Source organism: Verruconis gallopava (genome assembly GCF_000836295.1).
Source record: "Verruconis gallopava strain CBS 43764 unplaced genomic scaffold supercont1.38, whole genome shotgun sequence".
In the NCBI taxonomy this organism is placed as follows: domain Eukaryota; kingdom Fungi; phylum Ascomycota; class Dothideomycetes; order Venturiales; family Sympoventuriaceae; genus Verruconis; species Verruconis gallopava.
In genome coordinates, this window is record NW_015622174.1 from 1 (window position 1) to 27,109 (window position 27,109).

General features: G+C 49.0%; 10 protein-coding genes across 11 annotated transcripts; 5 read left to right on the top strand and 5 right to left on the bottom strand.

Annotated features, from left to right (window-relative positions):
* Positions 1-1,029: 1,029 nt before the first annotated feature.
* Positions 1,030-1,864, bottom strand: PV09_08209 (uncharacterized protein; the record flags this gene model as incomplete). Its single annotated transcript, XM_016362071.1, has 2 exons — positions 1,030-1,315; positions 1,371-1,864. The coding sequence occupies 2 exons, from the start codon at positions 1,862-1,864 to the stop codon at positions 1,030-1,032; spliced, it is 780 nt and encodes a 259-aa protein (XP_016210036.1).
* A 1,241-nt stretch (positions 1,865-3,105) lies between these two features.
* On the bottom strand, positions 3,106-4,910 carry PV09_08210 (uncharacterized protein; the record flags this gene model as incomplete). The annotated part of the gene is made up of 3 exons (XM_016362072.1): positions 4,473-4,910; positions 4,385-4,417; positions 3,106-4,326 (listed from the first exon to the last, which is right to left on the bottom strand). The coding sequence occupies exons 1-3, from the start codon at positions 4,881-4,883 to the stop codon at positions 3,106-3,108; spliced, it is 1,665 nt and encodes a 554-aa protein (XP_016210037.1). The 5' UTR covers positions 4,884-4,910.
* A 2,352-nt stretch (positions 4,911-7,262) lies between these two features.
* On the bottom strand, positions 7,263-8,777 carry PV09_08211 (uncharacterized protein). Its single transcript, XM_016362073.1, has 2 exons — positions 8,340-8,777; positions 7,263-8,265 (listed from the first exon to the last, which is right to left on the bottom strand). The coding sequence occupies exons 1-2, from the start codon at positions 8,371-8,373 to the stop codon at positions 7,577-7,579; spliced, it is 723 nt and encodes a 240-aa protein (XP_016210038.1). The 5' UTR covers positions 8,374-8,777; the 3' UTR covers positions 7,263-7,576.
* Positions 8,778-8,995: 218 nt separating this feature from the next.
* On the top strand, positions 8,996-10,641 carry PV09_08212 (uncharacterized protein). Its single transcript, XM_016362074.1, has one exon. It carries the CDS (start codon positions 9,084-9,086, stop codon positions 10,149-10,151), a length of 1,068 nt encoding a protein of 355 aa, XP_016210039.1. The 5' UTR covers positions 8,996-9,083; the 3' UTR covers positions 10,152-10,641.
* Positions 10,642-10,992: 351 nt separating this feature from the next.
* On the top strand, positions 10,993-13,342 carry PV09_08213. 2 transcript variants are annotated; one of them, XM_016362076.1, is made up of 4 exons: positions 10,993-11,038; positions 11,092-11,876; positions 11,930-12,153; positions 12,207-13,342. In XM_016362076.1, the coding sequence occupies exons 2-4, from the start codon at positions 11,291-11,293 to the stop codon at positions 13,323-13,325; spliced, it is 1,929 nt and encodes a 642-aa protein (XP_016210041.1). In that variant the 5' UTR covers positions 10,993-11,038; positions 11,092-11,290; the 3' UTR covers positions 13,326-13,342. The 2 variants fall into 2 exon arrangements, with proteins under 2 accessions (XP_016210041.1, XP_016210040.1); XM_016362075.1 differs by having other exon boundaries at positions 10,993-11,876.
* A 78-nt stretch (positions 13,343-13,420) lies between these two features.
* Positions 13,421-16,483, bottom strand: PV09_08214 (uncharacterized protein). The gene is made up of 5 exons (XM_016362077.1): positions 15,609-16,483; positions 15,117-15,524; positions 14,958-15,044; positions 14,491-14,911; positions 13,421-14,434 (listed from the first exon to the last, which is right to left on the bottom strand). Exons 1-5 carry the CDS (start codon positions 15,884-15,886, stop codon positions 14,036-14,038), a joined length of 1,593 nt encoding a protein of 530 aa, XP_016210042.1. The 5' UTR covers positions 15,887-16,483; the 3' UTR covers positions 13,421-14,035.
* A 762-nt stretch (positions 16,484-17,245) lies between these two features.
* PV09_08215 (uncharacterized protein) lies at positions 17,246-18,746 on the top strand. Its single transcript, XM_016362078.1, has one exon. The coding sequence runs from the start codon at positions 17,407-17,409 to the stop codon at positions 17,965-17,967; it is 561 nt and encodes a 186-aa protein (XP_016210043.1). The 5' UTR covers positions 17,246-17,406; the 3' UTR covers positions 17,968-18,746.
* Positions 18,747-19,300: 554 nt separating this feature from the next.
* PV09_08216 (uncharacterized protein) lies at positions 19,301-20,111 on the top strand. Its single transcript, XM_016362079.1, has 3 exons — positions 19,301-19,532; positions 19,630-19,732; positions 19,799-20,111. Exons 1-3 carry the CDS (start codon positions 19,383-19,385, stop codon positions 19,870-19,872), a joined length of 327 nt encoding a protein of 108 aa, XP_016210044.1. The 5' UTR covers positions 19,301-19,382; the 3' UTR covers positions 19,873-20,111.
* Positions 19,991-21,747, bottom strand: PV09_08217 (uncharacterized protein). The gene is made up of 2 exons (XM_016362080.1): positions 21,616-21,747; positions 19,991-21,490 (listed from the first exon to the last, which is right to left on the bottom strand). Exons 1-2 carry the CDS (start codon positions 21,637-21,639, stop codon positions 20,108-20,110), a joined length of 1,407 nt encoding a protein of 468 aa, XP_016210045.1. The 5' UTR covers positions 21,640-21,747; the 3' UTR covers positions 19,991-20,107.
* Positions 21,748-22,156: 409 nt separating this feature from the next.
* PV09_08218 (uncharacterized protein) lies at positions 22,157-26,823 on the top strand. Its single transcript, XM_016362081.1, has 2 exons — positions 22,157-22,541; positions 22,625-26,823. Exons 1-2 carry the CDS (start codon positions 22,435-22,437, stop codon positions 26,334-26,336), a joined length of 3,819 nt encoding a protein of 1,272 aa, XP_016210046.1. The 5' UTR covers positions 22,157-22,434; the 3' UTR covers positions 26,337-26,823.
* Positions 26,824-27,109: the final 286 nt, after the last annotated feature.

A 27,109-nucleotide genomic window follows, 5' to 3' on the forward strand; every position in this document is an offset into this window, starting at 1 on the left:
TTCTAAGTCACAAACATAACTATCTTATTATATTCCTTCCTTAATAAGCTCTAGTTATACATTGTTCCCTTGCTCTAGGAAGCTAACCCCTTCCGAAGTGGCTTACATCGGTGAAGCCAGTCGGTATAGGGAAAGTATTCCTAACAGAAGCTAAACCCTTCCGAAGTAGCTTACATTAGTGAAGCTAGTCGGTATTAGGAAAGTGTTCCTAACAATAGTAAAAGTATATTACTTATAAAACTCTACTAAAATCTTTTAAAGATAGAGTGGAATAAGATATCTTTAGATTTAAAGGAAGGGCGAAACAACACTTAAATAAATTAGTATTTAGGATAAGTTTACTAAGGAGGGGAATAATATTATGGTATACTTATTAGTACAGTTAGAGTAATATGGGTTATTGCTAAGTAATGCTAAGTAGTAGTCTTAGTCTTAATATATAAGACTTTCTATACCAGTCTCAGTCTTAGTAGATAAGACTATATATATAAGTCTTATTGGGAGCGATTGAGACTTGGTTATAAGGGATAAAGAATAGGTTTATATAAGGAGGGCTGAGCCTAAACCTACGCTTATTGTAATTTAACTATCTAGTTTATCTAGTAATTAGTTTAAATATATTTTTATACTCTTAAAGCTCAGACTATTCTAAGTTATAAATATAACTACCTTATTATATTCCTTCCATAATAAGCTCTGGCTATACCTTATTCCTTTGCTCTAGGAAGCTAAACCCTTCCGAAGTGGCTTACATTAGTGAGGCTAGTCGGTATTGGGAAAGTATTCCTAACAAGATGTTCGTCTGCGCCACTATTTTTCCAATACACTGACGGGGACCTAGGCCAAAATACATCAGATACTTTGACCTCGAAGCTGTTTCTGGATTATTCCATCTATCTAGATTGAAAATATCATGATCATTACCCCAGATCAGTGGATTGTAATGGAATGCGTGGTTGCAAACTGCGATAGACATCTAATTTCCATTAGCTTAGAAATAACAGGCCAGAAAAAGGTCGTACTCACTCCTTACTTAATATGCTCTCCTCCAATAGTTACGCCCTCTAGTACAAGTACACGCCGAGCAAGCGGCATGGTAAATACTGGAGTAATACAAAAATTCTCTTTTATGCACTGTCTCAGATATGGCAAGCATTTTTCAACCTCGCTCATTAGATATGCCGGATGTGAGTCCCCAAGTAGAGGCAATTGAAAATCAATCTCCTCAACGCATTTGGCCATTATATTCGGTGAGTGTAAAAGATAATAAAACAAAAGCAAAGTTGTTGCACTTGTAGTATGGGTGCCAGCAATACTAGACGCTAAATCAGATCATATGAACTACGCAACTGATTAATCAAAATACGTACATGAATCCAAATGCTTCTGTCTCAAGGTCTGCTCGGCTCAATCTTTCGCCAGTTTCTGGATGTTTTGCGAGAATCAAACTGGTGATTATGTCCTTTCTCCCGAGATATTTTTCATTTGTCCCCATCATACTCCTAAGCTCTTCCATTCTGCGTTGAACGTTGGATGCCGCAAGAGCAGCGCAGGCCTCACGACCTTTGAATAGGCGTCGAAGCGCCGGGATTGGGAGTTTTGGCAGCCACTTCTTCAGTCTTCTTGTCATCGCTGGCCAGGAACCTGTAGCGGCTGCTAGAAGACTGTGTTCAACGACTGGAGGGACTAGGGACTCATCATCCGCAATCTGCACCCCAAAAGATCTGCCGAATGCAAGCTCACCCAACACATCTATGACGTAGTAGTGGAGTAATCTCTTCAGATCGAAAATCTCATTACGGTCACAGAAGTTGTCTAGTTTCTGTCGAAGTATGCTAATATTTGCATCCAAATACGGTTCCATTGTCCTCACGGAAGAAATCGAAAAAAGTATGTGCCATATGTCTCCTCCTTATTGAGTGCATCTAGAATTAAAGACGTAAGATTAGGTCAAATGGACAAATTTTATGTTAAGGCACGGCTTACAGACTCGTCTCTCATGCCAAACACATTGGGTTGTGTTGAGCCGTAGGCATCATAAAATTCTGTTTTCGGGTAAAGTCTCCCACCTCTCTGGTAAAGAATGGGTATTGCGTCTTCTGCAGTTGTACTGAGCTTATCAGGGCCATAGCGAACGAATTGACCATATTTATGGTGCAACTTCGTGAGGTTGTAAGGCTGTTGGAGTGAAAGGAATTGATATACCTGCCAAAGATCGGTCAATTTCGCAATGAAGGGACCTGGATACTTGGCTAGAGGGTGAAAAAAACACACTGGTAAACCACATAGATTCCAATCAATAGAGATGTGGCAGCAGAAATGCAAAGTGTAAGCGCAAGAGGGCACATGCTCAGCACAAAAATACCAAAACTCATCGTTGAAGAAGTGTTGCGGCAAATTGTAGAAAATCAGCTTTAAATTTCTGAGTTTCTGAATTTATTTCTGCTCAGTCGAGAGAATGGTAGAACTTATGATCCCCCAATTCCAAGACATCCCCGGGATAGCGGATAACGTATTTCTAAACGCGCTCGACATCTCCCCGACTCCGGACAAGTATCACCCGATTGGTTGAGAGCTTCCCCGCAAAAGCTACTACACGTACTTGCCGATTTCAATTTGGCTTAGTACAGAACTTTTTTTTTTAGAACAAGAATTTTTGAGGGGTGAATATTTTGATTCTCCTATTGCAATTGCATAGCTTTAGACAAACTTAAAGTTAGCCTTTGATAAGTTTTTATTAAATAGCTACAAGAGCATATAACTGCTAGATATCTTTGCACCATAGATCCTGATGAGTATTAATGTAATAGATATTCTACTTATACCTTAGTTCTCTTTTCTGAAAGTAGCGATTAGATATTGACAAGACTTATTAGCTAGGTTCTTGCAAGGATCTCGTGGCAGCGATGTCTTCAACGTAGCATCGGTGGCTTTCTTCACACTTGTAGTCAATACTCTTTAAGAAATTAGAGAACAAAACCTGGCTCGTTGCTTTTTTAATAATCTACTAAGAGATTTTTAAATAAAATAAGATTTGTTCTTTTTAAAGTGTTTATGAAATACTATGTATCAATAATGAAGTCCGAAGTACTAGAGAGCATGAGCCTAGGCCCAAGCCCCATAGAAAAAATGCCCATTGTGCCTGTATCCTTTTTGACCAAAACATTTCCAACCAGAAGGCCGAGGCCTTGCACTTATGGAAGATGAGGTCTGTGCCGCGGCACTGGAAGCAGTAGTAATATTTAGACTTGGGAGCGTCGCTGCGGCGGAGGGTTTCAACGTGGGTGAACAAACAAAGCTAGTTTGCAGCGTTGAGGGTAGTACAGTAGCAATACTGTTGCTGGTAGCTTTGCCGCCATTTGTCGGCTTCCTAGCACGTGTAGTCTTGCTGACTGACTTCTTAAGTGAAATACTAGGAGTAGTTGTTGCTGTTTCAGTTCGTGTTCCGGTTCTTGTTTTGATTGTTCCAGTACCAGACGTCGCAGTTACACTCGTTGTCGCCGTCGTTTTCCCAGAAGAAGCTCCTCCAGGATTAGTTGCTCCACTGAGTATGCTTTGGAGGATTTGCGTGTTTATGGTTGCCGCTGTGACCACGCCGTTTCCATCCATCTTCAGAGTTACAGGGTTGTTAGCAAGCCCAAATATGGTGGTGCAGCCAAGAGCCGGCGCAGGCCCGAAGGACTGTGCGAAACGCTGAGCGAGAAATGTGTAGAGATCAACCGCCGTGGCTGGTGCTGGTGATGTCTTTCCTTTGAAGAGAGCTTGATTCTGAGCAATGAAGAGACCAGATTGAGTGAACTTTTGGCAATAGGTAGTTCCGGATGCATCAGCTATGACCGCGGCTTGTGGTTGGCCCACTCCTGCGCGATATAGATTGGTTTTCTGGAGAGACTGCTGTATATTTCCGTTGGCATCGGTAATGACACACATATCATCATTTAGTGGCACAAAAGCTGGCCCACTAGATGGTGGATACTTGAATCCCTGGAGTTCATTGAGTGAAAGAGCAGGAGACTTGCCACCGATCGCTGTTGGCGAAGTCACCATCCAAGGAGTGCATCCAAGGACAGGGTCGATGAAATCGTTGACGAGAGCATTATCGGACGCGTTAGTCAAGACCTCTGCATCGGGGTTGTCGTTCTTGTTGGTGGTTGTAGCCTGTGCCAAAGTGTGATTGTTAATTAGCAAGTATTGTGTATCAACATTGTCAGATTGATCCATATCAACTATGCGAAAGTCACGCGTGGTTGGACATTGTTGACCGTCTTTTCCAATACCAAGAGTGGGAACGCGGAGAGATCCGGCTGTAATGGCAGCTTGTGTGACCTAATTCCACAGGAGATTAGACTAGTATTCTCATTGACGCATCTTAATATATACTAACGTTCATGAAGACATCACCATTGCAGTGAGCAAACTATTGACGCATCTTAGCATCCTATTTCAACGTTCCCATAAAGGCGATCACTCACTTGACCAAAGATTGAACCAGGTAGTCCGTTTACACAAGAAGAGGCCCCGGGCCCCGTTAGAGTCAAAGTATTTGCATTGCTCCCAAAATAAATCGCAACTGTTGCATCTTGCGGGACGGTAGCCGCCACAGGTTTGATAAAATCTTTGCCGACGACATCGCCCTGATTGACAACAAGCGGATGGTAAATAGTGATCTGACTTGTTGCTGGATCATATATTGAAGCTTCCACAAAACTGCCTTGGTCAGCGAATTGGCGCTGGTCGCAGCCAGTCACGGTATAAGGAGTGGCCAATCCAGTAGCTGAGAGAGGATTCGCTGGCACAGTCATGGTGCAATCTTGGGCAAGAATAACGAACGAAAGAGAAAGTGATAGAGCACAGCTCTGAACGAATGAAATTGTGAACTGCATTGCGACTTCGAGAGCGCCAAGTTAAAAAGTGAATGACGAAGCGAAGGACAAGAAAGTGTGGAAAGAAATGGACTGAGAAGGAATGCAAACTCCCTTCCAGACCTGGCTGGACGGAAAATCAAGCTACACAAATACTGGAGTACATCAGAAGCGAACAGTTTATAGTCAGGAAACCACGGTATAGTCAGAGAAAGATTCACTTTTGAGGAATTAGCGAAGTCCCTGTGGAGATTGTGAGCTTGGCATCGCAGGAGTGAAGCAAGTAATATCGCTCCTAAGCTCCCAATCGGCGGTGGCTGCGGCATAGCATGAAGCAATGGTTTTAGCCTTGCCAGTTCCAGGGTCGCTAAGAGTAAGTGAGCCGAAAGGCGATGGAGGAAACAGCTCTGAGATCAAGGTTGCCGAGGAGAATATCGTGCTCTGTCTTGTGACCGCAATGCTTTGCATCAGCGTTTACGATATTAGTAATTAATATGCGGGAAAGATATGACAAGCTACTTGATCGAAATTGATAATTGCATTTGCATGTTGACACGATTTCGAGTAGTGCCAAAGACACCAAGATCTAGACTATTTTGTGGCGAACTACAACACAGTATGGGGTTTTCGACCGCTTGTGGAGTGATGCTAGTGAAACCCTGATCCGCCATGGGACAATTCAAGGACTGAGATGAACGCTGAGAAAAGCAGTTTCAGTGGCGATAGCTACGACGTTCTGACGGTTTCAGAGTCTCCAAAGCTTCTGATCTTCATTCGAAACCGAAAACCCGTATTTTGCGTCCGGACGGTAAGAAGACAAACTTGGATTGAGCTCAGAGCTGTCTAGCACGTCGACGAAACATTCATGTTTCGAAACGAGGGAAACGATTGGCGAACTTGGCTCGAAAAGCTTGTCTCATCGTGGCGCATGCTTAGCTCCTGCGGTAAATACCGTCGTTGAGTCAGTACGTCTAAAGTTGGTCCAGACCATCCTCAACCCCTGAAAATTCAAGAAATTTTTTAATCACAACTAGATTTCACAGCGGGGACGCGCAGGGTTAAGTCTATGCTGATACGCAGCAATGCTTAGCTTGACAATGCGAGAAGATGAATTCCGATCTTGATATCGCCACCATGGCTACATATGGGGTCACCACGAGGCACATTGCCCCTTGAGGTGTTGGCTACTAAAATGGTGATCTCCTCTAATTGTATCTAGTCGTGTGAAAGACGGCTTGGGAGAAGAATATGAAACATCTCAGGGATGAGAGAAAGCCAGTAATCGGGTGATGGTGAACGGCACGATCAATTTTAGCGCACGGGAACAACCCGTGGTGTGCCGATCAGAGCTAGGAGTTCTGCTGATAATATTGAAGGCACAAAGCGGTTTCACACCTGAAGTAACAGCGCTGTACTCCGTACTTAGGGTACACTTCAACTGCAGATGAAAATTTCATGCCCCATGTCCGGTTAATGAAGATTCAACAAGTGCAGAGGCCAGGCGACGGGCACGGAGCGGAGTTAAAAGTCAAGGCGGGGGCCATCCCACCTGCTATCCTGTCCAACACGTCGTTTTGCTACGCCATAAGCAACAGAGTAACTACATCAGTTGAGAAAACTATTGTTGACGGTCATCCATCTTCCGCCATGTTAATTGTCTGTGGCCGCGAGCACCAAGGCACAAATGCTTTACCACTAAGACTTCTCATAAATAACTGACCCTAACTTTATCCCATATGTATAAGGTCGATAATGCTCCGAGTGTTTCTTGTTGTTACCGCCAACATAGTCAGGACGTTCATTTGCCATACTCAGGTAGCGATGTCATGCTCGACGGCCGCGTAGCTCAAGTCAACCACGTATCATCGCTGATCATAAAATTCACACATGACTTAACAACCAGAAAGGAAATGTTAGCTTAAGGACAACCTGCCCGTGATCAGCTGACACGCATTCCAATCTTAGTAATCGCGGATAGTACTTCTCAGATAACATATCAGCGAGCGTCTTGAAAACAATGTTGAAACTGCATATAATCTTGCTGTGATTATCCGGTTCAAACTCGACTTGATCTGCCGGATAATTATGCGGCTACGATGATCAGAGAAAGTATAAAAATGCGTTCACCGCAATTCCTTTTATTGTTTTCAAGCCTGAGATGAGCAAACACTGGCAAAAGCTATAGTCATGTCAGACTACTGAAGAGCTGGTCTTTAACGACTTTATGCAAGCAGAGTCTGTGGACAGGCCGCGTTTCCCGTGTCAAAACTTTTGTGGTTACTTCCAATCCCGGATGCAATGCACAGAACGCTTCGAAAATATATTGGTCTCTCTCTCCTATGCAAAGCGATACAACATGAAAGCCGGCGAGAATAAGAACTACGCTTAAGTGTTATATCTGTGCTTTGAGACGCTGACATGATGCGAGCAAGTATTGCGCTGATTGAAAAGCTCGTGCTGAGACCCACAACTATAGACAAGGCTCAAATGCTCACATTTCGACAAGGCTCGTTCCATCCAATCCACTTTTGAGGTGCATTTCTTCATTCGTAGCTGGAATAACACTCACGTACATTTCTATCCAAAAAGCTGCTAAAGCGGAGAAAATGAACATGGGTATTTACCAAATCCCTCCAGGCGCATATGCACGACATATGTACATATTTTAACTCAATTCCTGCTCAAGATGCAGCACACAAAAGGTGTTGCGGATATCACATGACGACACAGCAGCTCCTAAACAACTTCATGCAGCCCTTCACAACCTGCTCTATCTCTTCGTCCTGGGCTTGCTGCTGACTGCCGCTATGCTGATGCTGTGGGCCGCTGGAGTAACCGACGTTACCGCTGCCATGTGACGGAGCACCCCAGTGTTGTCCATAGCCAGCAGGTGGGCCTGGCAACTGGTGGACTTGGCCACCAGTGAGGTCGACATAAATTCTACCCTCGTTCTGCTCGGTCTGATAATTTAAGCCGAGCTCCCTGCAAACCTGCTCAACGCGTGGCTTGATTTTCTGTATATGATCTCGACTATGGTTGCCCTTGCCTACGATGACGTGCAAATGCGTTTCACCACGTTGCTGTCCTGCTCTGATCCTCCTCTCGAGAATCTCTTCTGCTTCCTCGACAAACTGGCCATGCAGATCTATCGTGTCCGAAGGTACTCTCTCATTGTTATTCTCGCGGAAGATGAACTCAGATGCTTGCCTATTGTACTGATCTTGCTTCGCAGCATGTTGCTTGGAGAGTTCGGACAAGCGATGGGCTTCGGCGCCGTCACCGCGTTGGTATGCCTCTTGGGAAAGACGTGCGTAGTGTTGACGCTGGCTGTTCTCTTTGCGGGCTAGGTCGCGCAAACGGTCGTACTCTTGCTCGACAGAAGAAGAGGGGCCGTGACTGAAGGCTGCAGTGCTCAAAATTAGCGCTGCAAGAAAAAGGTGATGATTCAAGCGTGAAGTCGAGGTCCGGGTTGCATACCTCGGGATCCGAGCTGGGTCATCTCGTAGGCCATGATCGCCGAGCGCGGGCGTGATGCTATGGGTAGCCCAGCAAGGATGGCGCGGTGTCATACACAAAATCGAGAGAGGGGGGCAATTGCAACTCGTAGACACGAGCAGCAACAAAGCGAAGAATTCTGCCGCACGCAGTAGAAACTGTGTTCAGGTGCAGCAACTGCAAGACCCTTTGCAGGTTTGACTCTCAGGCTAGTTCTTGCGACTGTGTGGCGCGCAAGATCATCTGGTGGCTGGTCAGAATCTTGATCGAGCAGTCGCAACTGCAACCAAAGCGCTCCGCAGGGCGAACGACAGGGAAAGAGCTACGCGAAACCTTGAACGACTCTCCCGCCTTTTGGGGCACCTTCCAAGTCAAGGCGCAGGTACACTCGGGAATTGCGAAGGAGCAGCAAACCCCGATTCGGTAACAAGTACATAACCCTGGAGGCGGGAAGCCACGACTCTACGGTCGGTTCGCAAGTCACATGATAACATCCCGTTTAAGTTAACACATCACAACTTGCCGAACTCGGAACAACGAACCGTTCCTGTAACTTAACTTAGCTTACTTGCTCCGCGCACGTGACTGCAAGCAAGGGAAGGTAAAGATCGATTCATTATTCAGCGGGGTTGCGTCGGGGATAATCTGCGAATACACCGAGCACAACCATGGTCGAAGCTATAAAGTCGACTCCCCTCTGGCTGTTTGCACCTCACTCGATTCAGCATGTCATCCGCCGTCATGAGAGCTCTCATCACTAAGGAAGGCAAGACCGCCGGCGTCGAAACAGTTCCCGTACCACAGCCTGGCGACGGAGAAATTCTAGTCAAGGTTCATTATGTAGCCCAAAATCCAACCGATTGGAAGCAGGTTATGTCCGTTGCTCCGGGAAGAGTCGTCGGTTGCGACTTTGCCGGCACCGTCGCCGACGCCAATGGATCTCACTGGCGTGAAGGTCAGCGCGTGGCTGGATTCGTGCAGGGCACCGCTCCCAAACCTCCTCGGGGCGCCTTCGCCGAGTTTTGCGTTGTCGAGAGCTCCCTTGTCTACGCTATCCCCGACGAAATCAGCTACGAACAGGCCGCTGTTATTCCTCTGGCGTTTGCAACCGCTGTCCAGGCTATGTTTCAACGCCTGGGCTTGCCAGAACCAACTGACCCAGCCAAGATCGCGGTCCCCTTACTCATCAATGGCGGTACCAGTTCGGTGGGTAAATACGCCGTGCAACTCGCCAAGTTGGCTGGGCTATACGTAATCGCCACCGGCTCCAAAAAGAACCACGACATCCTAAAGAGCTTAGGAGCAGATGTATGTGTGGACTATAAAGATGTTGACTGGATCGAACAGATCCGCAACGTGACAAAAAATGATCTTCAGCGCGCCTTTGACTGCATTGCCGAAGGTGGTACGGTTGAATCAATCGCCAAAGCACTCTCGACAACCAATGGCGGCCACATCGTTACCCTTTTGCCAGTTGCCAAGGTCCGTCCAGTAATAGAAGCCATGAATCCTAAAATCAAGGTGGAGAGCACTGTGGTGTACACTGTTTTTCAGAGACCTTTGAAGTACGGTGCCTTTGATAACTGCGGACAAGAGACGCTGGAGGATAGGCGGATGTGGGAGAAATACTTAAGCCTGCTTCCCGAGTACTTGCGTAGCGGCAAGATAAAACCGAACAGGGTGCGTGAAATGGGAGGCCTAGAAGATATTGTCAAAGGTTTTAAGGAACAACAAGAAGGGAGAGTCAGCGCAGAGAAGCTTGTGTATAAGGTCATTGAGCAGTCGAAGATTTAGAAAAGCGATCTCCTTCAGGAGCTTTTCAACTACGAATCTTTAATATGATCTGAAATACTGTTGTCAACACAGCGACATCACAACATCTTGAAATCTTCAAGGTCCCGAATTAAACACATGACTCCAAGGTTTACAGAAAAGGGGAAGAAGAGAACCAATAGGGGTAAAAATTAAAAATTTAGAAAATTGAAGGCCCAAGATCAACTCTGGAAAAGATGATAAGCTTATTTGATCGGCTTCCTCAGACTCTTCCAGCCCCGTCAATCTTATCTTCTCCCCACAAATCACACGTCATTCAAAAGGTTAGTAAGCGGGCAGCGGTAAGTTTGTGACTTGTCCCACACCTTGTACTTTTCCGTCGCTGAAAGACGGCTATTTTTAGTAAGAATAGTTTTTGAAAGCTAGTACGCGAGAGTATGATCAACAGTATTAGTTGATATTCCCCCAAACTAAGAAGAACAATGCTCTGTTCGAGTTCGTTTAGTCTCGGAGAGGAGACAGGAGTCTTAGGAGACCTTCGATGCTGATACTGGGGAAAACCAGCGCCATAACACTATTTCTTAGAAAAGAATTCTAGAATGCTGAGAGCGCTGCAGATGCCGTCGCGCTCTCTGTTCGTTGCTTGTCAAGATACCGACGCAGCACTGTGATTTTGTTTTGTCTAACAACCCAAAAGTTGCATGAGTCTTCATGGGAGGCGGTGTCCGAATTGAGAGATGTCGATTGAAGTTCGACTCACGATGGAGAATGTCGATGACTCGTCTGTGGGTCCGGCGGATTGCAGCTCAGTCCTTATTTAACCCCACAACCCCTCGCGCCCGCTCATGGGTCGACGTACCTTACCACATTCTCAAAAGTCCGCCCCAAGCTACGTAAAGTCTTGCGACGTACGTGCAATCCCATACTAATGCTTGGTTTCAATTAAACCCCTCTTGCGTAGTCGATTTAAATGCCGCTTCCACACCAGATGGACACCTGTGTATGGACGATATTAAGGCCCATATTCGTTATCGCCAGATTGAAACGGACTTGAAATAAAGCTTAGAAAGGCTGCAAGTCGTTGTCGCGCTTTAATTCGGGTATCGAGTAGAAAGAAATATATTAGAAATCGTTTCCGCCACATAACGAAACGAAAGATCATGCCACGAATCCCAGATCTACCCGCCGCTGAACGGCGAAAAGGCGAGTCCGCTCTCAGCGACTTTGCCGACTACGTCCAGAAGCAGCAGGCCAATCGGCGTCCATTCATTTCGAATAGCAAACAAGCTGCGGTCATCGAAGAGCACGATGAACTGGACATACTTGACACGCTCGGGCTGGCCGAAGAGTCTCGCGCAATTCGTCTAAACCACGTTCTTCTCGATACAAACGTGGAGACAAAGAACGCGAGTGTAAACAAGCTCAAAGATTACATCAAGAGTCGCTTGGCTGATGAGCATGGTGAGTTTTTGTTCGATCTGGGGCTTGAGGACAATGGCGATAGCATGGGGTTTGATCTCCAACAGTGGAGCCTTGCTCTTGACAGGGTTGGCAAGGTGTGTGGCGACTTGGGTGCAGATATCAAAGTACTTATGACAAGAAATGTGGGCACTAAAGGCAAAGACGAAGTTGAGGTTGGGCCGAAAGATGAAAAGGACACCGCATGCTCCGGCAAGTTGATTGTACGCTCACGACCACAAACTGTAAACGATGTGATCGAGACGCGCATCGCAGTGGTTGGAAATGGTATGACTTGAAACAAATTGACGCTATGCTCGTATTAGACTAAAGCGCTACAGTTGATGCTGGCAAGTCTACCATGCTTGGTGTGCTCGTCAAGGGCGATCTCGATGATGGTCGCGGCAAGGCGCGAGTCAATCTGTTCAGACACAAACATGAAATTGAAAGTGGACGAACTAGTTCTGTTGGCATGGAGATTATGGGCTTCGACTCCAAGGGGGACGTCATTACATCAAATGTCCATGGTCGAAAGCTGACTTGGGAGGAGATCGGTCAACGTTCCGTATGCGACAGATGATACATTTTGGTGTTCACATTTATTGACGCCATATTTAGGCCAAAGTAATCTCCTTCACTGACTTGGCTGGCCACGAGCGATATCTTCGTACAACTGTTTTCGGCTTGCTTAGCTCTGAGCCAAATTATGCTTTGCTCATGGTCGCTGCCAACAATGGTCTCGTAGGCATGTCTAAGGAACATCTTGGAATTGCGCTCGCCTTGAATGTGCCCGTCATGGTCGTCATCACGAAAATCGACATCTGTCCACCTAACATCCTTGAGCAGACCGTCACACAGCTGACAAAGATTTTAAAGTCGCCTGGTGCTAAGAAGATTCCTGTTTTTATCAAGAACCGCCAGGACTGCGTGAACACAGCAAGTCAGTTCGTGTCGAGCCGAATTTGCCCTGTCTTTCAGGTGTCCAATGTGACAGGCGAATGTCTTGATCTGGTCCGTACGTTTCTAAATATCCTTCCTCATCACGGAAACTACAACACAGATGCTCCGTTCGAATTCCATGTCAACGACACCTTCTCCGTGCCCTTCGTTGGCACGGTCGTCTCGGGCATCGTAAAGTCTGGTGTCATTCACGAAGGTGATACCGTTTTGATTGGACCCGATTCACTTGGCCAGTTCCTCACAACAAAAATACGTTCGATTGAGCGCAAGCGCATTCGAGTGCCAGCGTCGGCCGCTGGTCAATCCGCTTCCTTCGCCCTTCGTGGAGTTAAAAGAAAAGACGTCCGCAAAGGCATGGTCGTTGTCCACAAGCCGGACGAGGGCAAAGCGGGTAACGAAGGTGGCAACAAAACCACGGTGCAGCCAAAAGTGCACAGAGAATTCGTGGCCGAAGTACTCATTCTATCCCATGCGACGACGATAAAAACTAAGTACCAGGCCATGCTTCATGTGGGACCGGTATCCCAAACGTGCAGCATCATTGACATTGATCGCGCGTACATACGAACCGGTGACAGAGCTACGGTTGCTTTCAGGTTTGTCCAGCGACCCGAGTTCCTCGCCGTAGGAGATCGTATCCTTTTCCGAGAAGGGCGGACCAAAGGACTGGGGATTGTCAAGTCATTAGGATACGATCCCGCCAAGCCGTTGAATCCAGAAGTAGCCAAGATGAGAGAGAATGAGCGGAATGGTGCGTTCGGCAAGGAGAAGTCATAGGCGACGCCTTTTTTTTTCTTTTTTTTTTTTTTTTTTGCGTGAAAGATTAAAGAGACAGTCACTACAGATTTACAATAGGGTGGTTTGAATTTTCTTGGGAAACCAATTGAACATTGTTTTCAAATTACGTCCATGATTTAGCCTTCGGTTTGATGCAAACGTTCTAACCTGACTTATGCTGTGTAACGAGGCATTCTGTGCACGATGGGGAACTGTTGGTGCATGTCTTCTATATTACCTCTATAAGGCGAAAGAAGAACGACGAAGCAGATTCATCATACAGAATAACAAAGGTTTGCCCCCCACCCCCCACACACACACATACACTGCAGTTGCCCAAATTATACACATACATACATGTGATGTCTTCCAGGTAAGAACGCCTTTAACACGCTTACAAACGCATTCAACTGCCAACGGGGTGTTTATCCCAGAAAACGCATATCCGGAAAAGAACCCCGTAAAGATGTGCTTCTCTGTGTGCCCAAAATTGATTCGCATGTGACGTGCACTCGTCGTCTTCCATCCCGCTGTCCGTTCGTACGTATCGTTTGTACGTCGTGTCCGTTGTATGGCAGCTTTATATGCACCTCCCCACAAGCCGGTGCGGTTCTTACATATCCTCCATCCACGTTTTCTTTTTCTTTAACCCTTGGCGTTGGCTTGGACTCCGCTTACATCTTCCCAGCCATAGCAACCAGGTCCTCTAGTCACGGACTGCTCCACCCACCTGCAACCTCCACCCATTCCACGAGACAACTTCCTTCTTTGCCCTCGACATCTACAATGTCCGTGTCACATCTGCAACGACAGCCTACGCCATTCTCGCGCTCTTTATCGTAGTTGTCCCAGTATTCTTCCTCCTCGCGCCATTTCTTCTCCTCGTCCCACATATTTTTGCCTTTCTCATTGCTGTAAATGCCGCCGAGAGGTGAGTGTGCCCACGAAGCCGGCTCGGGGAAGCTAGGGCGTGGGAGCTGACGTGCAGGAGCATTTGCCGGACAGTGCTGAATCGTGGTGTGTCTGTAGCCAAAGTCACGAAAGTAGTGTATGTCTTTGACGCTCAAGAGTGCGCCTGCGGCCAGAGAATGAATGGGAGCATCGCCCCACTGAAACATATGGGTCAGTCATTGGATCAAAGCATCACAGTTCAGAACAGACATACTCTCTCCATCCAGAATCCACCGCTTCGATCCATCATCTGGAAGAAGTCCTCGTATTCTTTCGACCTGAACCAATCCAGCCTTGCGATCTCGAAGTTGGACCAAAAATGGCACATGTTATACGCTTCGCCTTCCATCTCGTCTGGGTCGATACGAGGCAGCTCTCCGCTGCCAGGTTCGATTTTCATAATTTCTTCGGGTAGTGGTTTCTTATAATTGGGATCGTTCTTGGGCAGCTCCTTCTTCTTTTCCTCCTTAGGCTTCTCGACAAACATCTCCCACAAACCCTTTGAGGTGATGTTATTGAGGCGTTTGTAGGCCGAGGCATAACGAAAGATGTTGGGAACCGTCTCTTTGAGTTCCTTGACTGCGATAGTGAACCCGTACGTCTTATTAGCACGTTCCATGTGGATGAATGGGTCGCTGTAGATGGGTTAGTTCAGTGGTGACAAGCGAGCAGTGAACGTACTAAGTGATGTCGCAGAAATACTTTATCTCAGGCTCCAGTCGCCAGTACCACTTATATTTGTCCAAGAGCGGGTGCTTGTAGAAGAATCTGCTCCGCTCAAATTAGCCCAGGTTTCCGATTTGCGCGCTGCACATGCGCATTCACGATGCAGAAGCATACCCAGAGTAGAACCTGCACATGTGGTGATAGCTCTCCATGCCTCCGTACATGATCGCTTGATCACCTTGTTTCCTGATTCCCTCCCTCGCGACCTCCTTATCGACCCAGTCCGGATATCCCCACATGTCCGGACTGATCTTGCCAAATTCGACGGGGGCGCTGGTGTAGTTTGTAACGACTTCCTTGAAGGTGGTGTTGAAATCGCCGTCATTGAGAAAGACGTACGGATAATGAAACCACCTGTTGAAGTGCCGTTCAATGGACTTGATCGACTGCACAATACCTTCCAGCTCCTTGTTTCGCGCAAGGACGACAAATGCGGCGTTTGCACGAGGCGTCTGAGCCGCTGTCATCTCGGGATCCAGGCAGCCACTGACGAAGACTTTGTCGTGCTTCTCGCTTATTTTGCTGTCATGATCTTTCTGTTAGCTGTGTTTCCCCACGTGTTGGCATGAGCAGGATGGGCACCACAATGCCAAGCCATTCTCTTACCGTATCGAAGGGGGTCCTCCAGCTGGCATAAGCACTCGCCCAGGGCTGTCTGGATGCCTTAATAGCAGCACCAGTATGACCACGATGGCGATCAAAGGGAAGAAGAGGACAACGACCAAGGGTACGCTGAACTTTCTTATCCGTATCCTCCTCCGCATAAGGTCGCGAATGCTGAAATGGCGGGCGCGTTGGGAGACATCGTTGAAGGTTGGGTACGTCTTGGGCAAGGAGGGCGAGGAGACATTGAGATTCTTGCGTAGGCGAGCGAAGAGCCCCATCAGGGGCTGAGTGTGCGGAGGAGGGCTCCCGGGCACCGTCTCTGGAATGCTCACGCTTCCTGGACTCGGCCTTGAGACGGTCGAGCGTCGGCGGGGTTTATCCCGCCCGTTGAGCGTCTCCACCTTGACTGTTTGTGAGTGAAAGACGTGGAGAGAGGGCGTGAGTTAAGGCGAGGAGCGTGGACGCGTGATGAGAGGCTTGTGAAGTATGAGACGGCCGCTTGCAAAGTTGGGGAGGTTTAGCTTCGGCGAAGGGGGAAACGAGCGACTGGACGGACGTGCTGAGCACTCCCTGTGGACCACGACAACGTTGTCGCGAGCAACGCCGACGCCACGGGGAGGAGATTCTCAGGGTGCACAAAGGTGGAAAAGGTTTGCAGATGAAGGTCGAGACGGGACGATGCGAGGTGATGGGGTTGGGATTTTTGGTTTGGAGGGCGTGTCCTCTTGCTGGTCTTGGGACGCTTTGGGGCAAATCCGATTTGACTGATTTGACTGACTGGCGGACGCGAGCAGAGGCCAGTGCGTCATGCACAAGCAACGTCGAACGTCGACGCTGGCCGTGTAGCTGGGGCAGTGCTTCTTTTTTTGTTTCTGTATTTTTCCTGCGGTCGGAAAGCCCAGAAGGCAGCGCCGCTCTTCACACGAAAAGCCCCGGGTGATGCGGTGGGCAGTTGAGCCGTCTTTGACGTCGTGTCAGCCGCCGGCGTGGTGGAATGAAGGTCGATGTTGTCGCGATTCCTTCGTCTTTGCCGTCCTCACACGCCCCGCGCCGTTCTTGTCCTTTATCTTCTCACGCCAATGCGAAAGCTCGCCGAGCGTCAATCGTGGGGAGATGACGGGCAAGACACTCGTTTGTGCCACTTGACGTGTGTTTCGAAGGCGCAAAGCAGCCCGCAGTGGACAAGTAAGCAGACCTGCTGGCCCGTCCTCTCAACTCCTTGTTGACCAGCTCGCCGTGGCGGAACGTATACTTTTACTTTTCTTGCTTTGATGATATATTCTATTGGCATCGCTCATACGTTCCATCTTTGAAAGCGCGAAGTGTGACTGTGCCTGGCTGATCGCCACGTGATTCCGAATGTATGACTGTCGCGCGTCACCGAAAACGCATCAACCCCGCATTGTATCGAACACACGTTCCTCTCAGACGGGCTTGACTGATCGACTGTTCTTGGTCTTCTCGCAAAGTGGCCCTCGGTGTTCCCCATTGGTGTTGAGAAACAAGCGTTCATTGCCTGTAGCATGCATACGCGTCTGGCGCTTCGGGAGACCCACAGTACAGAAGCGTACAGTAGCTCTGTTTTGACAGGTGTCAACTTAGCGTGACACCCAGTGGATTCCATCCGCCCACACAGAGACCGACAGCACGACAGTTTCAGGCGGCCTCAACGTCGTCCAGGCCCCTTTCTTCTGTATTCACTACTCGCAGAAGCACATGAAAGATCGGACCATCACTGCACGAACCGATCATATTGTCCGGTGTGACCGAATGCAAGCGCTTTAATATCTGCCACGCCATGTCAAAGAGAAACACCCTCGAATTTGACCGCTCGCAGCCTGCCTTCCTGCAGCGACTGCGCTTGGAGGTTAGCGGCCAGGTCAATGACCAGCAATGCCGTGCCGATCAGACTGCTCGCCCTCAAAGGCCCAAACGGCTCGATGCCGATGAAGACGACGGGCCAACTTATGTTATGGAAGACACAAATGAGAGTTTAACCAAGGCTGAGTACGAAGCTCTGGTCAGGAATGGCGCTGACTCATCCGTCGGCGCCATCGACGCGTCAAATCCAATCTCAAGTTCAAATTCGGGCGAAGCTCCGGAAAAGCCGAAGTCAACGCAGAATGTCGCTGCCATCGGCGCAACTAAGAAACGAAAGGCTGCTAGGATCATCGGCGCTGACCGGCTGGACGAAGACGCAGAGGTACCAAATGGAGACGTTCAAAGGCAGTCTTCATCCGCCATGAGGGCGCCAACTGATGAGAAAGCTAAGCCTGTCGACAAGAAATCGGCACCTCCAAAAAAGAAGAAGGCAAAGGTCAATATCAATTTTGGCGACGACGATGACGACGGCACTTGATCGACAATGCTAGCTTTCATATAGCCGTGTTTTCTTGCCTAACAACCAGTCCTGGACAGCATCGCCGCGGAGGCGAGGCTAGACTGACCGAGCCCTACAATCACCGTGGCGTGACGTGAGAAATGGCAAGACGTCAAATTTACGACCACAGAGTGAAGCAGCACGATTGCTGCCTCCTTCAAAAAAAGATGGCCAGCATTTGGCGTCGTCATTTGCCGTAAAATGACGATGCAGCAAAGCTGGCGCGGCGCTTGGTTGGCACTTTACCATCTAACAAACCTTAACGATGGGTTGTCCTAGATGGCGCGTTTCTTGAAGGAAGCGCTTCCACTGTTCATCATCTTTTTTCTCTTCCATTTACTTATTTGGTTGAGGACAAATCCCTCTTTTCACGAGCAAGCGGAAATCTACCACTGCTTAGCCAAAAGCAACCTTTGGAACAGTGACGGGTTGCAGAATAAAGGTCGGAGAAAGCTGCTCTGAATCCCCACGCCAGTACATAATGCGTCTTTGACTTGCTGTCCACGTTGACAAGCGGTATTCTAGTTACGCGTACGTGGCAAATTTCACTGGTCGCGAACAGCGTGGGACATGTTTTTCCCATCTGTAGAAAAACCAGCAAGTATGTGAGAGCTGAGATTTGACAACACGTGCCCGGGCAAGTTATTGAAAGTCCGCGCGTATTGAACGGTGTAATGTCAAATTTCAATCCAGTCAACGTGTGCTGGGGAAGGACTTTGGTTTATATACAGATCCTGCAACACTGAGTGCATCTACAAGTTGACCATGACGCCTCTTCAACTTCTTTGATTCTTCTTTTCTTTCTTTCCATTTCCCGCGCATGTTCAGCTCGTAATTTGAGAAATTCTTGAAATGTTCAAAATCCCCGTGCCTCCATGTTTCGATTGCGACCTGGTCCTAGTCAATCGGTTGTGAAGTAGAGTCTGGAAAGGCCAAGTTTGACTCCTCACAGTCCAAGACTGACCAGATCTTCTAATGTCACGCGAGACCTTCCATTCTTGAATGTGACGCATTAACTCTTTGCAATCGAAGACACAAGCGTACGCAAGTTTATAGGTTCAACCAATCAACTTTTGCGTAGCAATCAGGGAGTTGCCCAAGACTTTTCATGTCAGGAATCGCACGAAATGACATCCCAAGAATCTTCTCCAATGTCTGCAAATCAAGCAACTATAAGGGGATCAAACATAGACGGACGACCATAACCAGACACATCAACGAAGATCGTCGTGCACTATCGATAAGCCCATGAGCGTGCTCCGCTCAAAAGGTCGTGGAGTCACGGGAACAGGTGAAAGCGCGTTCGTGACAAAGTCCGAAATAGCGCGTCGAGCGTCAATCCGATCACGAAGCAGCAAAAATCGTTCCAAGTTCGAAGCCCAACAGCCGCAAAAATGGCAGATGAGTCTACTCCCCGAATCAACGCCTCATACCTCGAGAGCTTCCAAGGACAGCGCGTGCGTTTCGTGGGCAAAGTTGTCAGGCTTCAGGGAGATCGAGCAACGGTGGACTGCGCGGGGCAGATCACCTTGATCCTTAACCGAGTATGTGCCCGTATCCATTGTCCTCGCGTCCCGCATTGTCATGCCGTATTACGACCCCGTTGTTCCGTAGACTGACCCAGGATGCCCTTTCGTGCAGGACAGTCATCTGGTCATGAATCACGCGTTCGAAATTGTCGGCCAGGTTACGCCAGACCTGAGCGTCCGGGTCAACCAGGCGCTCGACTTTGGTACCGACTTTGGTACGTGTCGGCAATGCGGCCGCTTGCTTTATGTGTCGTTCACGACAACCGCTTACAGTCTCCCAGACTTCAACGCCTACGAGGCTGTCGTCAATGCCACGCACAGACATAAGGAGATCTTCTACGGCGCAGACATGTAGGCCGCTGCCCACGCTGCAGAACTCGAGGATCAAGCTCGCATGGGACGAGTGGCATGAGCTCAAACGCTGGGCTCTGGAATCTTGAAGATGAAAAAAAGTGCACAAGGACAAGCTTCTGCGATGTTGGCGCTGAAAAACCAGGCTTCATATTAATATTGATATTGGTCGGCCCCAAGAGTGGGAGACTCGTATCAATGCCATGAAACATTTCCTGTCCAAATTCACCAGCCTGCCGTCACGACAGCTTAGCTCTCTTATCTTCTGCCCTTCCGCCCTCGGGTGGCGGTGGCCTTTTTCTCTCTCCTAGCACGCTTGCATTTGCCCCCGAAGGACCATCCCTGCCACCCGCGCCGCCTTCGTAGTCGGGACGAAATCTGTCGTCGTTGGTGTTGAAGCGACGCTCGTCTCCCGCTCTTCGGGGCCCATTCCTGTCCAGATGTTCCCCCCACCGGCCCGTGTCCTCGCTGCGCATGTCCTTGTATTTGGTACCGCCCTTCTTACCAATCTTTGTGATGTCGCGCTTCTGCAAGTACTCCGGCAGGGCCTCCTTCATGCGGAAATCATCCTCGTACCTCCCGCCCATGATGTCCCGCTTGGCCAACTCACCAAGGTCTTCGGTGTAGAAAGCACCCTTGTGGAAATACTTTTGCTTGAATGCCATCGTGCCCTTGCTCTCCTTGGCAGCCTTTTGCGCATCCAGGAACGCCTTGTCCTCGGCCTCGCGCTCCTCCTTGGACAGGTTGCGCCGCCGCTCAATCTCCTCCCGCTCGCGCTCCGCCGCGATGATGGCGTCCTGGTCGCGCTTCAGCCGCTTGATCTCGCGCAGCTTCCAAGCCGCGTATTCCGCTTCCGGATCGACGTCGTCGGTGTCATCCACGTCGTCGGCCACGTTGTCCTCGTCGTCCCAGTACTTCTTGCCCGCCGCTTTGGCTTGGGCCTGCTTCTCCAGCTCTTCCCGTATCAGCGCGTCTGCGCGCTCTTTCTTGCGGGCTTGCTCCTCCTCCCAGACCTCCTCTTGCGATTTTCCCGACGGCCCTGCTTCGCCGTTGCCTCTGCTGGCCGCCTCTCGCTGGCTCTTCTTCAGAAAGACAGGCCGTGCCCGCACAGGCCTCTCGTCTTCGCTCGATGAATCTTCTTCCGTCGACTCATCCTCTTCTTCCTCGCTCCCTGTCGACTCCTCCTCCTCGCTCTCTTCCGTCTCGAACTCGTCCTCGTCGATTTCGGGTGCGGTCCGAGATTGTGGTGCTGGCGGCCTTGTGTTCAAATCGACTACCTTTCGATCGTATGAGACACGGGAGACCAGACTGGGGGCAAAGGATGATGCTGCGGGTCTTGACGCATGCGCATTTGGTTCCGTCTGTGTTTGCCGCTCATGCTGCACTTCCTCCTCGTCCTGCTCCTGGACGCCAGATTCTTCATCTGATGACGTCTCTGCTTCCTGCACCGTCGGCTTGCCCGCTCTGTGACGTGCAGCAGGACGGGCAGGATTAGCCGTCATGCGCTTCGGCGGTGGCATGGTTGCTTGGGAAGAAGACACAGACTTGTTGCACACAGTATGACTACCAATGTGTTGTGACCATTTCCCTACTCCCGTCGTTCCGCGACTTTTTCTATTTTTCTGGGGTAACTAAGTCAGCTTCAAGCACGCAGAGCACTCCACAGTCACGTGATTTGAACCTGCAACACTGCCAAGTTCACGTAACTACCTGTCTCCAGTCGAGTCAAGCGGTACAGGGTACTTACGGATGAGATTCTCGCAGGTGTCATGCAAATACGGCATGGCGCTCAACTTCAGGCAAGTGGTAGAGAATAAACTCAAGACTTTCTGACAAACCGTGCCGAGATTTCACATGATTGCAGTGAAGGGGACGTCCCTTGAGCCGCTCTGCACAACCAGGCGTATGAGTTAGTGTCTAGTATGGTTTGCGAACATCGTGCATATACGCTGTAGACAGTAAGCAAACGCTGACCATCGAGTGTACAAAGTCTGCTAGTCCAGTAACGGTCTTCGGACAAAGTACAGCCCTCCACGTTTCCGGGCTTTGCATATGCAGGTGCACAAGATAGTTCGTGAATTTGCACCGCCTCTCCGGCCCAGGCCAGATTACTCCTCAAACATTACGACCGCGCGCAGGCGGCAATCATCTTCTCTTCCTTTTTGGCTTCGGGGCTCTTCTGCTGATGCGGAATCAGACCCTGCATTGGCCCGCACGTTTTGTCACCAAGCGCGTGCCCAGGCCAGCATCAGTCAGCGGATGATCGGCATTACAATTCACATATGCACCAGAAAAAGTCCTTTTTTGCCGTCCGCAGTCATTTTCTCTTGACGATTTGCCTAATATCTTGCTGCTTGGTATGGCCCACAACTGGTGAGGACTCACCCATCAGTCGGCTTTTCTTGCACACCTACTCCGTTATCCTCTTCCCATACTCCCCGGCTTGATCCGGTCATTGTCTTATCGTCATCGCCTGGGGGCGGGATTGGAACGGATTTGAGGGAGACCGTCGTGCTAGCGTCCGCTCTTGATTCGTCTCCGCACCGTCTTGAAACCCAAAAAAAAGATGAATTTCGAAGGTTTTAGCAGCAGCACCCAGTTTGCTGAGGACGAGAGCGAGGATAATCCCGTCCTTGTGTGCTTCGAGAGAGCGAGGCAACGAGAAATCTTGGCGTACGTTCTGAGTCCCCCCAGCGCTCTATGTAGTTCTGTCGCCTTGAAGCACAACGTCGTATCTTGACTCACGAGCGGACTAGTTACCTCGCTGCCGCATCGTATCCGAAAAAGGTCCCAGCAGGACATCCTGGTGTTGGCAACGCGAAACTTAATCCGGATGCCAGCTTAAATCAACTCGTCCAGCTCGGTGCTCTTCGTTTGGGTTGCGATAGAGCCATTGTATCCTTCATTGACTTTCAAAATGAGTACGTCGTGGCAGAGGCCACTAGGTTGCATACGCCAGCGCAGCGTAAGGCCGAGTCCCACCCGGAGCTGCTCGTCGGTGTTGCACGACTACCTCACGAATTAAACCAGGGCATGTGTCCGGAGACAGTGAGAGCCTTTAAAGACGAAACTGGTCAATTTGAGAGCAACGGCCCAATTTGCTACGCAAACCGCCAACGCTTCTACATCACTGACATGCGGAAGGATCCAGCATCGTGTAATAAGCCTTGTGTAGCTGAATTTCGGCCTGGTCTGGTGTCGTTCATCGCTGTGCCAATCATATCACCGCTGGGCTGGATCCTCGGCAGCTACATGGTCGGGGACTCAAAGGTGAACAACTTTGACGAGGGTTCAGTCGAAATTCTCCAGGAGGTCAGCAGCGCGATAATGGAGCATTTGGATCTTGTAAAAGCTAAGCACGATCGCCTACGATCTGAGAAGTTGATGAAAGGGCTCGCCGAGTTCATGGAAAGAGAGTCGCCCGTGCCTCACGAGCGCACCTTGTCTATGAGTACACGCACTTCGGAGAAGTCTTATTCGGAAGCTCATTTTTCAGAGGCTCCTGATGACGTCCCAGGTGATGACGGACCCTCTGAAGAGAATGAAATTGTTTCTCCTGACGACAGCTCTAAAAGCCATCGTCCTACGCCACACCACACACAATCCTCATCGACAGTGCAGACCTCGCATTCCGAAGTCTTTTCTCCCCCCCTGGATATGCAGACCACACCACCATCCACTCCACCAGAAGGTCGTGACCAAGATCCGTTCGAGGTAAATCCGCTGCAACACGTCGAAACTCATGATGAGTACGACGAGATATCAGCGCCCCCAAATCCGGAATCCACAATCTCAGAAGAAGTGAAGAAGACATTCAAACGAGCTGCGGCAACGATTACAGAAGCCTTGAACACTGATGGAATGATGTTCATCGACGCCGTCCCGAGCGGGTTCGGTACGCGCTCAAACATCAATACTCCATACGAAAGACCTGATGACCCGTTCACTAGCGACGCAGGGGAGTCAACGGGCAATGAGACGGAGGATGTTGTACTACCCACGTATCTCGCAAAATACGTGCAAGCACATTTAAAGCCTCCAGCCAACCGTCCACCGGATGGACATGGCCCAATACCGGAACCGATGCTCCAGAGATGGATCAAACGATATCCACGAGGCCACATCTTCACGGCTGACGAGTATGGACCAATCGATTGCCGATTTGGCCCTGGCAACAGCATCCAGAAATCCCGCAAGGCGAGAAGGCGTAGCTCGCGGGTCCTTACGGATGTAGCCTCGCTCTTCGAGCAATTCCCTCACGTTCGCTACATCATCTTCCTGCCTCTATGGCATTTTCAGCGCGAATGTTGGTTTGCGGCAGCCTTCGGTTGGGTTAGCTTCGACTCGCAGCAGGCATTGGACTACTCGGATCTCAACCTCTTGACAGCATTTTGTAATAGTGTCATGGCAGAGGTGTCACGCATTGAAGCCCTCTCAGTTAGTCGAGCGAAGTCGGACTTTATCTCATCCATTTCGCATGAACTACGCAGCCCGCTCCACGGAATCCTCGCAAGCGGGGAGCTGTTGCGGGAGGCATTAGACGACCCGGATCTACTGTCGATGATCGATATGATAGACTCATGCGGGACCACTTTGCTAGACACATTTAACAATCTGCTCGATTATGCAAAGATCAACAACGTTTCAAAAGCGGACGGAAGCGAAGAAGAAAAGGACGGTCTTGGGAAACGAGTACGAAAGTCGGATGCGAAAAGCACAGATCTAAGCCTCCTTGTGCAAGATGTGGTGGAAGCAGTTAACCTGGGCCACATGTCCAAGACTGCTTTCCAAAATAGCCAACAGGCACATGCAGTCTTCACCACATTAGCAGAGCTAGCGGAGGCAGAAGGCGATTTTCCGGATCACTCCGTCATTGTCACTGTTAATATCGAGAAACGACCGAGTTGGGTGACAAAGCTGGACCCTGGAGCGTGGAAGCGCATTGTCATGAACATCGTGGGCAACGCGCTCAAGTACACAAGAGCAGGGCATGTAGAGGTCGGTCTGAAGCTATGCGATCTACCCGACGATAAAAAGCGAGGCGCCACAAAACGAACTATCTGCTTCTCCGTCCGAGACACGGGAATCGGCATGAGTTCTGACTACCTAAAGTATCAGCTTTTTACCCCTTTTGCACAAGAAAACAACTTGTCACCCGGCACAGGGTTGGGCCTGAGCATTGTCAACCAAATTGTCAAAGGCCTGGGAGGAAAGCTGGATGTCCAAAGCCAAATTGGCGTTGGCACGCATGTCAAGGTTTTCGTTCCGCTTAATCCGGACACAGCAGGGCCACTAGGCCAGCAAATGCCACCTATTGATGAGATTTCTCAACTGGACTCGGAAGGCAAGCTTCAAGGAAGGACGCTACATGTGATCAGTCCAGAGGCTTACAAAACAATGGTTAACCCGCAGCTCGAAATCTCTCAAGAAATACGCGACCGCTTCCGTGCCATTCGCTCTTCTCTCCGAAACACGGCGGAAGAGCTTCTAGGCATGAAGGTCCTGTACGACATGCCTAACGAGCAAAATCCAGCGGACATATACTTCTTTGACGCCTATCTTATTGGCAAAGCGGTGCATGGGAAGCTAGGCTGTTCAATGCACAAGGCGATTGTGCAATTCTCTCCTTTGATTGTCCTATGTAGTGGAGCAGGTCCATTGAATCAACTCAAGAATGAAAAGTTAAAGGGGATGATGCTACATCTGCGCCACCCTCTGGGACCAAAAAAATTAGCCTCAACTTTCCTCGGTGCATTGGAGGTTGGGAAAGTTAGTATTCATCATGTCGCTGACGAATGCGGAGATGTAAATCCAAAACAAACTACTGAAGCAATATCGGGATCCGGTTTAGAAGAGGCTCGTATCACTGCTGAGGAACTAAATCGAGCCGCACACTCTCTGTCCTCGGAAAATTTACTTCAGAACAATAAAGCACCTCCACCTCGCTCACCTCGGCCAGAGCCAACACCAATACAAGACCATCGACCTGTGACACCACATCATATCAACTCGATATCTTCACCAGCCGTTCTCACTGGTAATAAAGCTAAACAGACTCAACATCTTCTTCTTGTTGACGACAATCCAATCAATCTCAAGATCCTCACCACACTTGTTAAGAAGCTCAAGCACACATATGAAACCGCATCGAATGGTCTTGAAGCGGTGCAGCTTTATAAGGCATCGTTGATCCAAAATCACCCATTCGACTTCATTTTTATGGATATCTCTATGCCCGTGATGAACGGTTTCGAAGCCACCAGAGAGATTCGGAAATTCGAAAAAGATGAAAAGATCGGTAGTGCGACGAGAATCGCAGCTTTGACAGGACTGGGCAGCGAAATGAGCAAGCAGGAAGCTTTCGCTAGTGGTACAAACTTGTTTTTGACGAAACCAGTCAAGCTGGGTGAAATTAAGAAGCTGCTCGACCATGAGCAGGCCAAGGGAGCTGACGTCACGACCGGTTAAATGAGTCTTTCGCTTTGCGGTGAAATTTGTACATGCTAAACGACAAAGTTTTTAAAGATACCAGGAACAGGGGTTTTGCCTTCTATCTCGATATATTTACGAGCGAGGATTTGTTTCATAGCTAGGGATATGGGCAAGAGGCGTTCTGCTTGTCTCAAGACCACTGCCGGGATTGTGTCGCTTAACCTTAGGACAGCTCTATTGCTTGTTCTTGCCAATGCGGACCAAGCTTGTCAGCGATGTATCTAGTTTACGATTGAACACTCTTTCACGTCTAAAGCGGTGATGTTGACTAAAGTGCGCAACACCCATATCTTGTTCTGGACCGTGTACATGGAACCTCTCTAGTCGATTGTTTGATCTTTGTTACACCGCTTCTGTCTCTCCTAGAATACTTGCTCTTCCAGCACTAGTGCTAACTACAAAAACCTGCCTGTGACCTAAAAGAGCTTGCCTTTTTGGTCTGGCTACCGGTATATTCTTAGTACGTGGGATCCCTTGCATCGTTGATAAATAACCTTGTGGGTTCCGAGTCGAAGAGACGCTGCCTCCTTGTACTGACCTTGTTATGACCTTGATTGTTGAAAAATGGAGACATGGCTACGCAAGGCTCCACAATTTAGTTTTGTGACTAAAGAGAAAAAAAAATACGGAGAAAAGGCTAAAACTAATGTTTTTATGTCTTTGGGACGATTAGGATGTGCCACGGGACGGTATGTGAGCAGTATCTAGCCTCATGAAGAAGATAGCACCGATTTGTAACCAAAGACCAT